The sequence below is a fragment of the Squalius cephalus genome (genome assembly GCF_949319135.1).
Source record: "Squalius cephalus genome assembly, chromosome: 24".
Lineage (NCBI taxonomy): Eukaryota > Metazoa > Chordata > Actinopteri > Cypriniformes > Leuciscidae > Squalius > Squalius cephalus.
Genome location: NC_137145.1, coordinates 23142549 through 23159936, shown reverse-complemented (window position 1 = coordinate 23159936; position 17388 = coordinate 23142549). Strand labels below are relative to the sequence as shown.

General features: G+C 39.4%; 1 protein-coding gene across 2 annotated transcripts in view; it reads left to right on the top strand.

Annotated features, from left to right (window-relative positions):
• The window catches only part of adamts6 (ADAM metallopeptidase with thrombospondin type 1 motif, 6), an 85526-nt gene extending 68861 nt beyond the window's left edge, over positions 1–16665 (top strand). For both annotated transcript variants that reach the window (XM_079861868.1, XM_079861869.1), the window contains 6 exons: positions 1082–1220; positions 3599–3728; positions 7296–7500; positions 7591–7767; positions 12729–12885; positions 16538–16665. In XM_079861868.1, the coding sequence (XP_079717994.1) occupies positions 1082–1220; positions 3599–3728; positions 7296–7500; positions 7591–7767; positions 12729–12885; positions 16538–16647 (918 nt within the window). In that variant the 3' untranslated portion in view covers positions 16648–16665. The remainder of the gene's footprint in view (positions 1–1081; positions 1221–3598; positions 3729–7295; positions 7501–7590; positions 7768–12728; positions 12886–16537) is intronic.
• The last annotated feature ends 723 nt before the right edge of the window (positions 16666–17388 follow it).

The following is a 17388-nucleotide window of genomic DNA, read 5'->3' as shown; positions in this document are numbered from 1 at the left end:
TTTCCTCTCTGTTGGGCCTGTAGTTTCCTGTTATCTCTCCACTTTACTTCAGTAAAAGTGACAAAAATCTTTTTAAAATATGGCTATTTTACAACAATTCAAGCCTTTCCTCTGAGTTATTTTCAGTCAATTAAAGCTCATGTAGTAAGGTCACAGTAGTGATACTTTAGAGCAGGCTTGTGTTTTGAATGCGCAGTTTGAAATTGTTTGGCTCCTTCTAAATAAAGTCCACATCTGTGTACAAACCTCACATGAACTCTAGCTAGCGGTTTCAGAGTTAACTGTTATATATGTTTGCACTAAAAACCTCTGTCTGGCCAAATGCGAGTGCTCATGTGCTCATGTTTTAGCACGCGTGTGTGTGTTCATTCTGAAAAGCCCCGTCTCGGCAACCACAATCGCTTTCGCCTGGACAAAAAGTGCTGGAAATACCAGGATCTGGTCGCAGCACCGCTGGAAAACATACAAGTGGCCAATGCACCACAAGCCATTCCATTGTGGCCCACACTGGTTAACAGGGCTTTCCAATTTATAACACACACACACACACACACACACATGCATTTATAGCTCTCTGACTAAGTAATTCAGGAATAAAGCTGATGTGATATGCTAAATATGTGCTCGTTCAAGTTGAACTGAGGTTGGGCTCATCCAAAAAATCTCCTCCTCCTAATGATTTGATTGCTCTATTCGATAAATTTTTAAGACCTCAGTATTTGTCTTTTTGTCACTAATCCAAGACCAACTTCCTTTGCCAAAATCCTTGGTTAAGATCGTGGAGGTCTATAATACCTGGAGAATTCCCATTCATCTCAATGACAGTTGCTCGGCTGGCATTTCCAACCTTGGAAGGATGCATACAGGTGAATTTTTTCTAGTCTGAGCCAGTCAGGAATGACGTCACGACAACACTGAGTGGCTGAATGTGAACAGTCCCACCATAAAATACTCTAACATCCCATCTACTATAAATAATTGCAATCCGGGAACAAAACTAACCAGGTTGACCCTGACTTCTTTGTTATGCCTGTATATTAGCAACAGAAAAGAAACCCCTATTCCATTTGAAATGTTACAGGTGCTGCTACAGGAACAGAACCTGGGCATCCACTACAAGTTCAATGTGCCCATCCAGCGTACAGGAAGTGGGGACAATGAAGTGGGCTTCTCCTGGCACCATCTGCCCTGGTCTGAGTGCTCAGCAACATGTGCAGGAGGTACGACAATCAATTCCGCACATCCTCACTGAGAAAGTTTGTTGTACCTGCTGATCTGTAATGAGAAAATGTGAAAAATAAATGGACATACTGGACGAAAACATGTTCTTGATAGTGTCCCCAGTAGGCTTCATAAGAAGTTTAAAGGATTTTCCTGATGACTCGGACACGAAAGAATACATTTTGAATAATCTATTAGTTGTCCGTTCAGTTACAGTGAACAAGAACTGAGCTTTCAAGCTTAAAAAATGAGAGTTCATGAGAGAAGTAGCAAAGCCTGATTCTTGAACAACAGATCTTTTGAAGGAATCAGTTCATCCAGTTCACAAAATTGGTTGGAATGATTCAATTGTGAACTGGACTGCTTTTCTTCATAATTATCAGCAAATAGGAACTTAAATTTTGGTATTTTGGTACTAAAAATTTGGTATTTATGGCCCTGTTTACACCTGGTATTAAGATGCGTTTTGGTCTATCATATCACAAGTAGACGAGGGAGACACATTCCCGTTTACACCTGGTGTTTTAATCTGTCTCTTTTGTCCACTTTTGACCAATTCTGTCCTGGTTTCTTCAAGGAGAGAGTCTATGGGCAGGTAAATGTGTGGGCTTTTTCAGATCTTTCAATCTAATGGACGAAATAAGCTTGTGCAATTTACATACAGTGTGAACACAAAACTTAGGTCCCGTCTGGCTAATACGCTTCCCATAATGTTTGCGCATTAGGTCAGTAGGCGGAGAGAAGAGCCGCATCCTTTTGTGACTGTTTGAACACATTCGACCTCATGAGCGTTTACACTACAAAAGCAATCCGGTCGAATGCGTTTTCAACTACCTCTGGAAGTGGTCAAGCTCAAAACGTTTTAGACCCGTTTACACCTGTATTTTGTCGTCCAATTGTGATCAGATTGACGAAAACGATACTAGGTGTAAACAGGGCTTTTGATACATTTATGGCACTTTTATGTCTTTTTTGAAGCTTGAAAGCTCTATTTTGCTTTGCTACATTTTTTATTATGAACAGCATTGGATTTGAAATGCATGCTGGTGTTTTCAGAGTCATCATTTCTTTATTAAAAAAAAAATAATCCCACAGAATGATAAAAATTTGTATTTTTATCTGACATATGACTATGGTTCACCAATTTGTGCCGCCAACAGACAAGTTGTGCAGGGAGCAGAAAGGCTGCCTCTTATTTCAACATCTGAATGTCGTAACCACATGTAAATGTGAGCCCTCACCTCAAATATGACCAGACTGTTCAGGCTCCTCCGAAATAAATGGCTTTCTTACAACAATAAATAGCTTTCCTCTCTCCTTTTTTCAGTTATGGCCATTGAAAACATTCAAAGCACTTGTTATATTTCACCAAAAAATGCAAACATCGCAGGCTAGTCCACTGAGGGTTTTCACAGAGCGCCGCGAACTCAACCTCATTCGTTGCTCAATTCATTTGAACACATTTTAGTTTATATGGAAATACCCCAGGGCAACACTTATGTCATTTGTGAAATTTTAGGTTATTAATACAACTCCCGGCTGTTCTGCTGGCAAGCCACACAGGGAGCATTTGAACACCAAGCGAACTGCCATAAAATTCAGCAATATTCTTTTAGAAATGATTTGTGATTCAGACACTTGGACTTGATTCCTGCTTTTTTTTTTTTTTACAAACTCCCATTAAATTTCAATGTTGCCGTTTTATTGTTTTGATCGTTATATGCAACAAAGATAACGGTCTTACATCATGATGTTGTGAGATATTACATTTACCCCCTGGTCTGGTTTCAGTGAATCAAATCGGTACTTGTGAAATCTCTTATCTTGAAAGGGTTCATCGAGCTCCCACCGGAGTAGTTTGTTATTTCGGTTACCCAGTCAAGAATGCCGTACTGGCAGCCATTAGATCCACCTCACAAGGTGGCCTTGCGCGCTAGCCAAGCTTGGCATAAACCGGCTTAACTGGAGGCTAATGTCTTTCCTTATGGGCCCCAAAGAGTCCAATGGCCTCTAGCGCTAAGCATAGCGCACTACTCTGCCATTACTGTGGTAATGCTCACTTTTCACAACCAAGAGCCAAAGAAAAGATTGGCTTCTCTGTAAAAATCATTCACTAAGACACTCACTTCAACCGAGGCATTTACACACCTAGATATAATACAGAGGGAAAATTGATATCACCTCCGTGCCTCTATCCACACAGAGTGCTCTGTCAGCAAGCGGACCCCTAGAGAAGAGACACAGAGCTAGTTTAACCTCAGGGACCGATGCCGACCACACAACGCTTTGCGCACGAGCTGCTGAAGTGCCGAAAACGATCGTGCAGCTGAAAGCGTGAGGCAGATGAATGAAGTGATGTTTTATTGTCTTTTTGCAGGTTCGCAGAAGCAGGAGGTGGTGTGTAAAAGACTGGATGACAACTCCGTGGTCCAAAACAGTTACTGTGACTCGGACAGCAAACCGCCAGGGAACCAGCGGCCCTGTAACACCGAGCCTTGCCCTCCCGAGTGAGTATAGCAACTTTGAGGCGTATTGATTGGGGAAACAAAACAAAAGAGATATCTAAGTATTAGGGCTGTCGATTTAACGTGTTCATTTAAATAAAAAAAAAAAAAAATGTAATGCCCCTACTTTTTATAATGTCTATTTGATGCTTTTCTCATTTAACACAATAATGACTTTAAATTATCTTTTTGGGGTAATTTCTCAGCCCAAACAGATGTGCGATTACTTTGTGATTAAATAGATTAATTAATCGCCACATCGTGTAATTAATTAAATAAACAATTGTAATGGCTTGACAGCCTAATTATTATAATTGCATAATTAAAGGATAGCCTATTTATAACCGTTACATCATGTACAACTGGAAAACTATTATTATTATCATTATTATTTTTTTAATTTTTTTTGCAGTGGGACATTTTTTATGACAATTTGCACAATTGCCTTAAATAAATACATTTTAAAAAAATTCTCAATATTGTAATGATGAAAAATCATTCTGCCACTTTGTATTTTTATACAAAAAAATATTATAACAGTATCAACTAAATTCAGTACAGTGAATACTATTATCGTATTACAAATGTACTTTACAATGCAGATAATATATCATTAATTATTGGAATGACAATGAGAGCAAACTTCAAAGTTTGATTCCATTCATATGGAGGATATCAAACATATTTTGAGCTGATTTTAGAACACATAAGGTCTTCATTTGTCACGTTTCTGTGTGAGTTTGTTGTGTTCGTAATGATTTGAAAGTCTAGTAGTGTGTGATCCTCAGTCATTTAGTGTATATGATGCCCAGTTTTTACTTTGTAACTATTTACAAAGTCGGCAAGTGTATGATGCCTTGTGTTTTAAAATGGGTTCAGATTTTAAAAGTCATGTAGTGTATTCCAGCCTTAACCCGAACCCAAACCCCGGACCCTAACTGGTCCCACTTTATATTAAGTGGCGTTAAGTACTATGTACTTACATCAAAAAATAAGTACAATGTACTTATTGTGTTCATGTTGTATTGTAAAACACTTTTGCTGCTATTGAGGTGTGATATGGGTAAGGTTAGGGACAGGTGTGGTGGATTGGGTAGGTTTAAGGGTGAGTTAAGGTGTAAGGGAAGGGTCAACTGTGTAATTACAAATGTAATTACATAAATTAATTACAGCTGTAATTACATGCAGGAATTTTTAAAATGTAAGTACAATGTAAAAACATGTAGTTACACAAGTACATTGTATCAAATTATTAATTTCAATGTAAGTACATTGTACTTAAAGCCACTTAATATAAAGTGGGACCCCCTAACTTAACAGTCTACTAATACAATGAGAGCTAGTTGACATGTAGTTGCAAAGTTACTTGTTTCCCCGATTTCACAGACAAGGCTTAAGCTAGTCCCAGATTAAAATGCATGTTTTAACTGAAAGAAACTAGCAATGGCATATCTTAAAATAGATCTGTACCATTGTTTTGTGTCAACATGCAACCAGTAATGTTTTTTTTTTTTTTTTTCTCTAAGGCACGTTTATAAAAGCTACTTAAACGTCCTAATTGAACTAAGGCCTAATCCTGACTTAATCTAAACCCTGTCTGTGAAACCGGGCCATAGTTAGTAGAATGTCTAAAGTGGACCATTGAAATAAAGTGTAACTAAAAATCTTAATTGTTATAAAAACAGGCTTCATTTATTTACATCATGCAAAAATCTAGTTTTTAAAAAAAATAATTTTCCTTATATATAAATATATATCATTTTCCAAAAATGCGGCTTAGACTCAAGGTTTTGCTCTCTTTGTCAGCCTAGGATGAAAAAAATATTTAAAAAAACAGAAATTGTATTCTGTTTTGATGAGTCTTATCATAATAGTACATAGCTGCTTAGCAATAAAAGTGCAAAGGCCCACAACCCGTAATGTTTCATTTGTCTTCATAGCACCCCCGACCATAAAGAGCTTCTTTGAAGACAGCTTAAAAACTAAGCAACATGATTTATTTCTTCATATGTTGCCTATTTTCATTTGGATTTTGGTGCCAAAATCCTAAAGGCATTCAAAAAAGTATGAGTGATCACCTGCGTTTAATTGTATTGGCTAGCAGAATCTATGAACCCTCAAGGGACAATATCCATAAACGTGTGTGGAGTATGCGTGTGTGCGGCGGCCAGACGCACTTAACACTCATTTTCAATGGGGCGAGCAGCTGAGCAAAGTTCACTTGTGTCTGCAAATTTTAAATTGGAAGGAGGAAATAAATGGTTTTGGCCTCTGCACTCTTGCATCTTGCCAGTGGAGGGTTTAGTGAACCTGAACCCCAAGATGGGCATCGCTAATAACATCATCTAAAATCTATTTCCATCTCCACCTGATGTCAGAGGAATGCATTCTCTGGCCCAGAAAGGGTCGTAATGGTCATTTGAGAACACCCTGTTGTTTTTGGGGAGGTCATTTCTCTCTAATGATCTTGCAGATTATGACAGGTTTTATTTCATTATTAATTTATGTTCAGCTTTAATTTTATTTTACTTGTAGCGTTTCATAAGACACATAGTCCGTGGCTTTATCAGAGCATCGCCAAGAGAATGCAAACAAACCACACAGAACTTAATTCAGCCGTAACAAATGATAAAAAGACACGGTTATATAAAATGTCTGTATTCCACAGCCCAGCTAAAGTGTAGGAGTAGTTTTGCCAAAAACTAAGACAAATTGAATGCAAATTTGGAATTGTTGTTGCCATTATGTGGAGTTCACAGGCGTTGAACCTTAACAAAGTGCATTTGCAGAGTCCAAAAACCAATTGAGAGTACTAATATGGTTTTGAGTAGTAAATACAATGGCGTTTCAGCCCATTTATGCCAAATGTTTCTTTTCTTGCTAATTTTAGGTCACTATGTGGCAAGGCATTATTTGCATTACGCCCCTGAAACTAATATATCAAAATCAAGATCTTGATGCATTTTTCAATGTTGCGTTTCACTGAGAGATTGTAAACGGAGCTGTGAGGTGACAGTCACTGCAAAGACATATCTATTGATTTTATTGTGAAAAGAAGTTTGGGGTTGGTAAGAAAACAGTAAAGCTGTGAAGTATTATTACAGTTTAAAATAAATGTTTTTGGTAGCACTTTATTTTACAGTGTCCTTGTTACACGTTACATGTAGTTACTGTAATAACTATAAATTATGCATAATTACATGCAACTAAACCTAAACCACACCCCAATCCTAACCCTATAGTAATTACATGTAGTTATATGTATTAAATGTATTACACTGTAACAAAGACAGATTTTTCTATTTGAAAAAAATAAAAGTTTAAAAAAAAACAGCATTTATTTGAAATAGAAATCTTTTGTAACATAACAATTGTCTTTACTGTCACTTCTGATCATGTTTTGGCATCCTTGCTTAAAAAAAGTATTACTTTCTTTCAACAACAATTTTTTTTTTTTGAGGGGTAGCATAAATGCAATACATACTAAATATGTATTTTGAGGAAATCACGCAAAATGCAGTTAGTAATAAATATTTATGGATGGAGAATTCCCATTTTGTGTGTTTTCAGGTGGTTTATTGGTGACTGGTCAGAATGTGGGAAAACCTGTGACGGAGGCATCCGAACACGCACTGTTTTGTGTATACGTAAAATCGACCCCACCGAGGAGGAGACCCTGCAGGACAGCCACTGTCTGACCCATCGACCAATAGAGCAAGAGTCCTGCAACAATCAGTCCTGCCCACCCCAGTGGGTGACGCTGGATTGGTCTGAGGTGACCTGATGTGTTCTTCATCTATAAAGTCTTCAGATAATCTTCTTGCAAAGTTGTTTTCATATTGTTGTGTTGTGTTTTTGTCTATAGTGTACCCCAAAGTGTGGCCCTGGCTTCAAGCATCGTATTGTTCTGTGTAAAAGTAGCGACCTGACCAAAACCTTCCCACCAGCCCTCTGTTCAGACCATAACAAACCTCCGGTCCGGATTCGCTGCAGCCTTGGTCGCTGTCCGCCGCCACGCTGGATCCCTGGAGAATGGGGACAGGTATGAGGATTTATTTCAGGATTCTTCGATGAATAGAAAGTTCAAAAGAACAGCATTTATTTTTAACGGTCACTTCTGATCAACTTGTTGATGCATCCTTGTTGAATAAAAGATACAAATCTTACTGAGCCCAAACTTTTGAACGGTAGTGTATATGCTATACATCTGAATCTGAAAAATAAGCACTCTTATTTTTCAACTCCTCCCCTCCAATCATCTAGCCTCATTCTGGTATGTAATGCCCAGTTTTTTCGATTCAATCAAGTACCATCCTACTTGGAATATTGTTTCACTCCAATATACATCTCATATTATGGAATCAATGCGGTTTCATGTTGACTGTAAACTACATGCAAATGCAGCCTTGTGTAAGTATTTCACGTGTCGTTAAGATTTAGAACAACTAAAGAAAGAGTATTGCTGTGCAATACATGCGTAAAGTGTTTTAATACAGCATGAAAAAGACCATGTGTTTAGTTGACGTCAACAGAAGTTACACTCGCATGATAAACTAGAGCCTCTGGAAAGCCAGTGACGTGTGTTTCCGTGAGTGACAGCGAGTATAACAGCCCAAGAGTGTGTAAGTGGAGGTAATATCATCCAGATTGTTTGAAGTTTATCTCTGCGGTTGACAAGGTTTTCTGTCAGTGCCAAGAATATGTTTTTAAAAAGACAAAACATATCACTCTCAGACGGCCCTGTGGTTTCTCTCTTGAAAATAAGGATACGATCAAGATAACTGTGGTGTCTTGTCGTAAATCTTTTTAAAAATGCTGTATAAATAAAATAATAATAAAAATAATATCTTCCTCTTTACAGGTAGTACTCCAAAAGGGGAGAAAAAAATGTAGGGCAGTTGAAAAGGAGAGATTGAAAAATAGAAGTTCGCATCACCCTGGTTCCCTCAGCAAAAGCCCAATAGGATTTTGGATTATTGCAGAACATAAGCTCTGTGACCAACAAAACTTTATGATTGTTTCACATTTTGGTCATTGTTTTAATCTTCACAAATGAACAAAACTTTTGAAGCCTAAATACAATCACCAGAAATAAAAAGCTAGAGTGGGCTTGGGTTGCTCCTGGAGGCCCTCTCCCTCCAGGACTTCCATGTAGGTGTAGGTGATAAACAAACTACACCACAGTCACATGACTTCAACATCACCATCAAGGTTGGAAAGTTTAAGTAAGAATAATTTGCAAGGGCGTGATTATAAACGAGGTTGTGAAAGTGGACAAGTGAGTAGATGAGTTTACCTCTTCCAGTCCCAGACAACCTCTGTAGTCCCATTTAGCCACTTTTTAGCAACCGGCTTTTAAAAGACAAGTAAATTATAGTTACATTATTTTCTAATAATTCAATGGACTGGAGTTAATTATTCTGCTTATACTACGGTAACCACATCTCAAGACATTGTTCTGATGTTGTATTTCAAGACATTTGTCAGGTTTTTGTCCTTAAAATGCTCTTATGTGTAGGACTAATTTCTTACGCATCTAATCCCACATCTCCGTTGCGAATTCCAAAACGTAACTTTAGAGCTAGTAACGGAGGCTTGAGCCATTAGCCGCATTTCCACTGTCGGGCCAGGGCCAGTTGCGTTTCCACTGTCACTTCCGGGGCTTGATCGGGGCTTACTCGGGGCCAACGGCCAGGATTTCTGGCCCATCGAATACCTTGGGCCAGCTCGGGCTAGAGGCGTGGTCAAGGTAAAAGGCGGAGTTTATCTGTGTTAGGGAAAGTTATGGTCTGCGGCAAGATGCACATTTCATTTTTTTATATCAGGAAAAATAAACGCTGCTCGAAATGGAGAATCGCCTGTACTGGTCTGTCGAAGATACCAAAGCTCTTCTGAGCATTTGGGCAGAAGAAAGGGTACAACGTCAATTTGACGGCGTGTGCAGAAACGAGGACGTTATAAAATACATCGTTGCTGAACTTGCTAAGCTAAGCATTCAGCGAACAACGCTTCAAGTTTGGGAAAAATTAAAAAAGTTGCGGGCGCAGTACAAGGCGATTAAAACGCACAATGGACAAAGCGGTGCCCAGAGTAGGAACTTTCCATGGTTCGACTTGATGGATGGTGTGCTGGGTCACCGTCCCTCTGTTAGTGGAGAGACAAGTGACGTTTGATCCAGGAAGGCGTGTTAAGGGCGGGGTTTAGGGCAGCGCTGCAGGGCTAATGGCCCGGCAGTGGAAACGCAAGCCCGGTGCTTGAGGCCCGAGGCCACTGGCCCGGCTCGGCTCGCTGTTAGCCCTGGCCCAACAGTGGAAACGCGGCTATTGATAGCAGTATAATGCAGTTAAAGAGAGAGAGAGAGAGAGACAGAGCGAGAGCCCAGACAGCAAGATAGTGTCGGCCCAGATCCGGCCATGTGGAATCCACGTGTACTAGATGCGGGCCGGATCTGGGCCGACACTATCTTGCTGCCTGGGAGAGAAAGAGAGAGAGAGATGAAGCTTGTGTGAATTACCTGAGTCTGTGCGTCTCGGAACTTAATTAATAGAGGAACTGTAAGTTTATCTGCTTCAAGAACAACGGCGTTATTACCTCGCCAGTGAGAAATGTCATGTAGCTTTTATGTTACTAAACTATTTTACTGCTAAAATCGTCAGAGCAGCGCTGACAACACCTTTCTGTGCAAGTGTGTGTCCGTACTGTGTGTGAGCATTTTGAGCTGGAGAAAGAGAGTATGTGCTTTCCATACATAATAAAACGTAATTTTGTGGCAAAAAAAAACATGGAAATAATTTGTCGTTTTTACCCTATTGTTTACTATATTTATTTTCTTGGTTAGTGTCGTTGTGGGTTTTGGTTCTTCTGCTGCTGTAATCTGTAAAGACCTTTCAAATAACTGAAATCATTTGGCGAAGTGATATGGAACTGTAATGCGGTCAAAACCTGCCTGGAACTACTTTAGCCGTTCGTTTCCCTGAAAATAATTGCACACCTTAGATAGAAGCAGATTCAAACATCCAACAGCCCTATAATATAATATAATATAATATAATATAATATAATATAATATAATATAATATAATATAATAGAGAAATTTTTTCTCACATCACCTACAGTATAAGCAACATTTAAGGTTACAAGAACAACAATAATTTAATGATCTGAAAAATATAACAAAAGTCTAGCTTTAACCATCTTCCCGTATGAAGTGACAACTACTGTAGTACGGGTTTCCCGCCATCCCATGATTCCTGCAATGAACTGAGACTCTCATAATGGAGTGGCTGTTGAAGGGAGCCATGGGCCAAAAGGTCACTGGTTCAAATCCCACTTAAGGCCTTCACTGACATATCCCGTCTGTCAGGGACTCGTGCTCTAATAAAGTCTGTTTAATACAGAGGGGATGAAATGGGAAGGCTGCTGGAAACTCATCTGAGATGTCTGCACTCAAGTCCCGTGAGGTGTCCTTCACTGTTGGTCTTACACGTGTTTATGACTAAATCCACATCAGATCCTTGTCTTGGCATGCGTCATCAGCGTTTCTGTGGCATTCGCACTAGGCGCTGCAGCACAGTGACTAATGAGCTAAATTTTTGTATTGGATTGGATTGCTAGGCAACTCTTTAGTTTTTCCATTGAATCACTGTGCTACATCATGGTAGGAGACTACTGGAATACATCTCAGTTTCACTTCAGACAGTCGCAATTTACTCCCTCCAGCAACGTGGAGAGCTCTAATGTAGAACAGCTGACAGTAGTCAGAGATTCAATTAAACTATTACAATGACATTCCACAAGTAGCTCTCGGTCCTTCGTTTTGGAGCACTGAGTTTGGGCCCGAATTCACAAGCGTGCCACGGACCGCCTGACAGACACCACACACAAAAATTCTTTAAAATCACTCACACCAGTCTAATTGGTTGGCTTCTTCTATATGCACACCAAAAACTCAGCACTACAGAAGCTTCTGGTATAGTATTCTCCAATAGCAAACTGCCGATTACACCTAACTATATTAAAATATAGAATATTATATATATATATATTAGTAACTATAGATAACTATAGTATTAGATAACTATAGTAATCATAATATTTTAGTATATTACAATGTAACATGTTAGTAATGATTTCCAGAAGCTTTAAATATCTTTAGCGTAAAGGTGGATCGTATCAATATTGCTTTGTCCTGTTGTGGGACACTTCCTCAAGATTCTTTTTTTTTTTTTTCATTTGTGTATTTTTCTCACAATTTTCATACACTTCACTGCACCGGAAGTTGTGTTGGCCATTGAGGCTAAATGCGGAAGTGATTGTGCATATAGTTCATTTACAGAAGTCAGTGGGTTTTTATGATTTCAAGGATATAGTAGATACATTTCTTGAGAGTTTGAGGGAAATCAGCGCCCTTGAGCACTTCAGAATTACATCTGATTTCAGATTTGCTACCGAAACGCTACGTAGCCTAAATAAAAAACCAACCAACGTTGGTTGTGTTAAACATCATTCATGTATCCCTTTTCCTGTTTAACTCAATGGTTCTTGGCTGGAAAGTGTCTTGAAAATCCTGTTCTGTTTACAATTTTGGGCCAGTTCCTGAAGTCTAACTTAACTGACTCGTTGTGGCAAAGTGGCTTAAATGATATTAATCTTAATTTTGCTTGTTATTTATACATCACACCTTATATTTCATCTCAAATATACTCTTCACTGTTGCTGCTGTCTTTAAAGTAACCAAGTACACTAACTTTTAGTTTTTTACAGTTGTGGTGAAGTGTATATCAATTACATTATAATGTAATCAAATATAATAAAATTCAGTTGTACTGTACCATTTAAAACATTAGATTACATTTTTTTAATTATTTTAGACAAAATACAGAATTTTTATATAATCCATTTATCTGTTATCAGCCATAACATGAAAATAAATGATCAGTGTATGGTTCTGAGATATGGATTACAGGCTGAATTTACGGCTCATTGCGTGTGTTCTTTTACAGTGCTCTGCTCAGTGTGGACTAGGGCAGCATACGCGGACGGTTCAGTGTCTGTCGTATACGGGACAGCCCTCCAACGAATGTCCAGACTCACTACGGCCCAACACCATGCAGCAGTGTGAAAGCAAGTGTGACGCTACACCCATCTCCAGTGGCGACGGTAAGTCAGTCACCCTTCTGCTAATCCCATGAAAGAGTGGCGATGACGACTTTCGTATCAGCTGCATCTGGCTTTGATCATAGTGTTGACATTTACAAAGTTTGTGGCCTCTGTTTTCAATTTTGAATTAACAAAGGATTATATTGTTCTATTCTTGCCCGTTATTAACTACCTCTGTTTGGAATCGAGGCAGGACACTATTTAGACAATCCTGGATTCAATAAAAACTCCATGACCCTTGCGAGATGGATCCCTATTCAGATTCCTTCACTGGGGAAGCAGCGTTAGATTATCTCTCCTAATGGACTCTAATGGGATTAGTTGTATCCTAATCAACAGCAGTGACGGAATGTCTACTTTCATTGTCATCAGCCATGGCAGTTTAAAGACTCTAATAAGAGTCACAATAATTGCGAAAGGGCCAGTTAGTGCTCTGCCACACTAATGCAGATGGCCGTCTGCCTGCGCTGTGAATCAGGTCGCTCTCTTTTACGCTGTAATTACTTTAAGAGGCTTGTGTCCAGGCCCTGAGTCATGGCCTCTTTTAAGGGAGAGTTTTAGTCTTAATGCAAAGGAAGTCTATTAGTTTTCCCGTGCTAGAGGGTCATGCAAGATCCTGCCCTCCAGAGATGGTCTTATTATTGGGAGATACCAACCTCCACTGCTCTTCCAGAAGGAAAAATCATAACGGTCAACTTGGATCATGTATGCCTTGATGACCAATTACATTACAACCTTGACATCATTGAATTTCCGTCAGAGTTGTGCGACATTCAATCACTGTTTGAGGATTCCATAGAAATGAATGAGAAGTGCCTAAACTAAATCCTACCTGTTGCAAAATTGACAGTTACTAAAAACAGCAATTTTTTCAGGTATAAGCTCTAAAAATTGGTCAATCCAAAATGAATGTTTAATGGGAAACATGTTGAAGATTACACAGAAGCTGTTTTCCAACTAAAGCAGTTTATTCAGCACAGTGAAGCCTCTCCTCCATTGAGATCCATTAAAAATACGGCCACTTATTCTTATTTTTATTTTATTTTATTGCTAAACTTGGAGCCTTAACCCCGCCTCCCGCAGAATAACCGGCTGTCCTTCATATTCACACAAATAATGTTCTCAAGCATGTTTATTTTATGTTACAGACACAACCTCAGGTACTATGATAAAATGCACACACACTTATATGTTGAATAACATATCAGTAATTCAATGTGCTTAACCATGTCCTTTTATAATAAGTTATGTGCTATAAAAACTTGCACTGGTTAATATTCAGGGTAAGTAAAATGTATATAATCAAAACTCTAAACTAATTAAGCATTTGTCTGTTTTTTTTCTGTCAGTCTACAAGCTAACCAATTAGCCAACTAGCTGTGCATAGGCCGAAGCAATTAGCCCTAAATGATTAGCCTGCTAGCTTATAAACTGCTATTCGGCCCTGTTTACACCTGGTATTAAGATGCGTTTTGTTCGATCGGATCACAATTGGACTACTAAATACAGGTGTAAATGGGGTCTAAAACGTTTTGAGTTTGTCCACTTTCGGCCACTTCCAGAGGTAGTCGAAAACGCATTCGATCGGATTGCTTTTGTAGTGTAAACACTCATGTGGTCGAATGTGTTTGAACAGCCACAAAAGACCATCTTCTCTCCGTCTGCTGACCTAATGCATAAACAATATGGGAAGCCCACTAGCCAGACAGGATTTAAACTTTGTCGGCTGGAGACAAAAGTTTGGTTTGAAGATGAAAAACGTATCAAGCACAATGTTCTCTCATCATTCCTGATTTCTATCACACACTTACAGCGTTCGGCTGGTCTTGCGTCTGTCAGAGCAGAAACTAAAGCTGCTGCTCTCTGTGTGTTTTCCGGCGTCTCAGGGCGCATTCATATGTAAATTGCACACGCTTATTTTGTCCATTTGATCGAAAAATCTGAAAAAGCTCTTACATTTACCTGCACATAGACCTTCCCCTAGAAGAAATCAGGACAGAAGGGGAAGTGGATAAGAGAGACAGATTAAAACACCAGGTGTAAACAGGAATGTGTCTCCCTCGTCTACTTGTGATCCAATCAACCAAAACACATCTTAATACCAGGTGTAAACAGGGCCAGAGTCTGCTAGCTTAGTTTGCTGTTAACAGATTAGCCTGCAACCTTAGCATACCATTAACTCATTATCATTCTATCTTAGGCCCTGTTTACACGAGAACGCTCGCGGGTGAAAACGTAAAAATATTTTATCAGATGTGCCTTTCGTTTAGACGGCGACGGCGTTTTTGGGGCTTAAAAACGCAAAAAAGTGAAACCACCCTCCAGAGTGGAAATCTTAAAAACGCTCCACCGTCGCGTTTCCGTCTAAACGGTAAAGACGGTAAAAACGCAAAAGTCTGCTAGACAGTGAAGGCACCGATCAGTGCTTCACATTGCCACCTAGCCGCCTGGAGTGCATACTACATTGAATTTCACACACTTTTGCGTCACCGTATGCACGCAGATTTCCCCCCCATAACGCTCGTCTAAACGCAGAATAAAAGGTGTTCACTTTTGCGTTTTCTCTTCAGATCGTTTCCGTGTAAACGTAGCCTTAGTAATATGGAATTTGCTACACTATCACTACTTATTTGTACTATTTACTATTCTTAGCTACCTCTGCTACAAAATGATATCTGGAAAGGCTAATTGGATTAGATCGTTATAACTTGATATATTTTGAGACTACTTATTGGGGTACTAGAGGCATATAATCTTGCACAACAAAAATGACTTACTGGAAATTGATCATGCTGCATCTGATTAGGACTCAATGTAACAAGAGGTTGGAATAGACAGGAAATGAACATTAGCACAGGCCAAGTTGTAAAACATCCCTCTGACACTGTACCATCGTCCGGTGACGGGACGGTGAGATTTATATAGACCGCTAAATATCATCCCTGTGATGAAGACGACAAATTCTGAGTCTTTCCATTTGCACTCCCTTTCACAAGTGTATTAAAACCCTGGACCGATTACCACCTGGATTCACACAGACATCTAAAATATGACTCGCATTCTAAGAACCCAAAAGGTTGTCCTCAGAGGAAATGCAAACATGCTTTTCATTAAATGATAGGCAGGTCCATATTCCTTGGCGTTTTGAAAGCGATAGGTAATCCAAAATGAATAGTCTGTCATTATTAACTTGCCTCCATGTCGTTCAAAACCCATTTGTCTTTTTTCTTCCGTGGAACTCAAATGGTGAATGCTTGAAGTATATCCTGGCTACTTTGAAAAGATTTGAAGTGAATAGCAACTTCAATTGTAGTGTGCTTCCCACACAAATCCATTATATCATGGCTTTGTAAGTCTTGGGATACAGCACTGGAATACAGCGCACAAAAATATGTCCTCGTATGGAGTACTTTTAAGATACCTTTATTCTGATTTTGGAGCTTGACAGTCCCAAATCAATTTAATCTTTTATGTTCCACTAAGTTTGGAACGACATTTTGGAACGAGTAAATAATGACAGACTTTTAATTTTGGGGTGAATCATCCCTTTAACACAAGCCTAAAAGTTTCCCCTTTGTGGTTCCCCAGCATCGACCACTTTACTCACTCCTTCTCGTATCCTTTCTTATTCCACCTTTTTCTCTTCCCCTAGAGTGCAAAGACGTAAATAAGGTGGCATATTGCCCATTGGTGCTGAAGTTCAAGTTCTGCAGTCGTGCGTACTTCAGGCAGATGTGCTGCAAGACGTGCCAAGGACACTGACCCTGCGGAGAGAAGCAGAGACAGATGCTGCAACAAGGAAAGAGAGAGAAAACTGGCAGTGAGAAAAGCAGACCAGTGTTGGACGAGTCAACACTGGGCATGGAGAAGGAAGCCTCTCTCTCTTGCTCATCAACACACACATAACTGCTTTTAGCCCTGTGGAACCCAAACCACTGCTCAGCACTGCGCTGACACCTGTTTTATTTTCACTTCTGTGAAGTGGGAATGTATAAAATGATCATTATTGTTGTTATTTTTATAATAATAATAATAATAATTGCTAAAGGTTATTATTATTATCAATGTCTTTCTGTTGTTATAATCCAAAGTGCTGGACACAACGCTCACAGAAGTAGCACGGCAGAGGTTTACTTCAAGGCGCCCATCAACAGGAGTTTGGGATGTTGGTATATCCCCTTGTCTCACATAAACACTCCTCCCACGGTTCTCTTGGCAACTCTGCATTCAGAGGCATTTGAAACTATGACGATTGCTCAGGCTGGCAGCATCAGAGCAATTGGAAGTCATTTGTTTTAAATAAGAGTTGGTGATTTGAAGCAACATGAGCATCAGAGACTGATCACAACCAACAATGGGAGTGCGAACACTGCCACTCACGTGATCTGCCACATGATAGGAACGTTTCCAAACAATGGACAGGACAGCGACTTGGTGACATGAACGCACCCCTCTTTAGGGTATAAATATGTTCACATTTTCCACTCAAATGATACTTTCCAC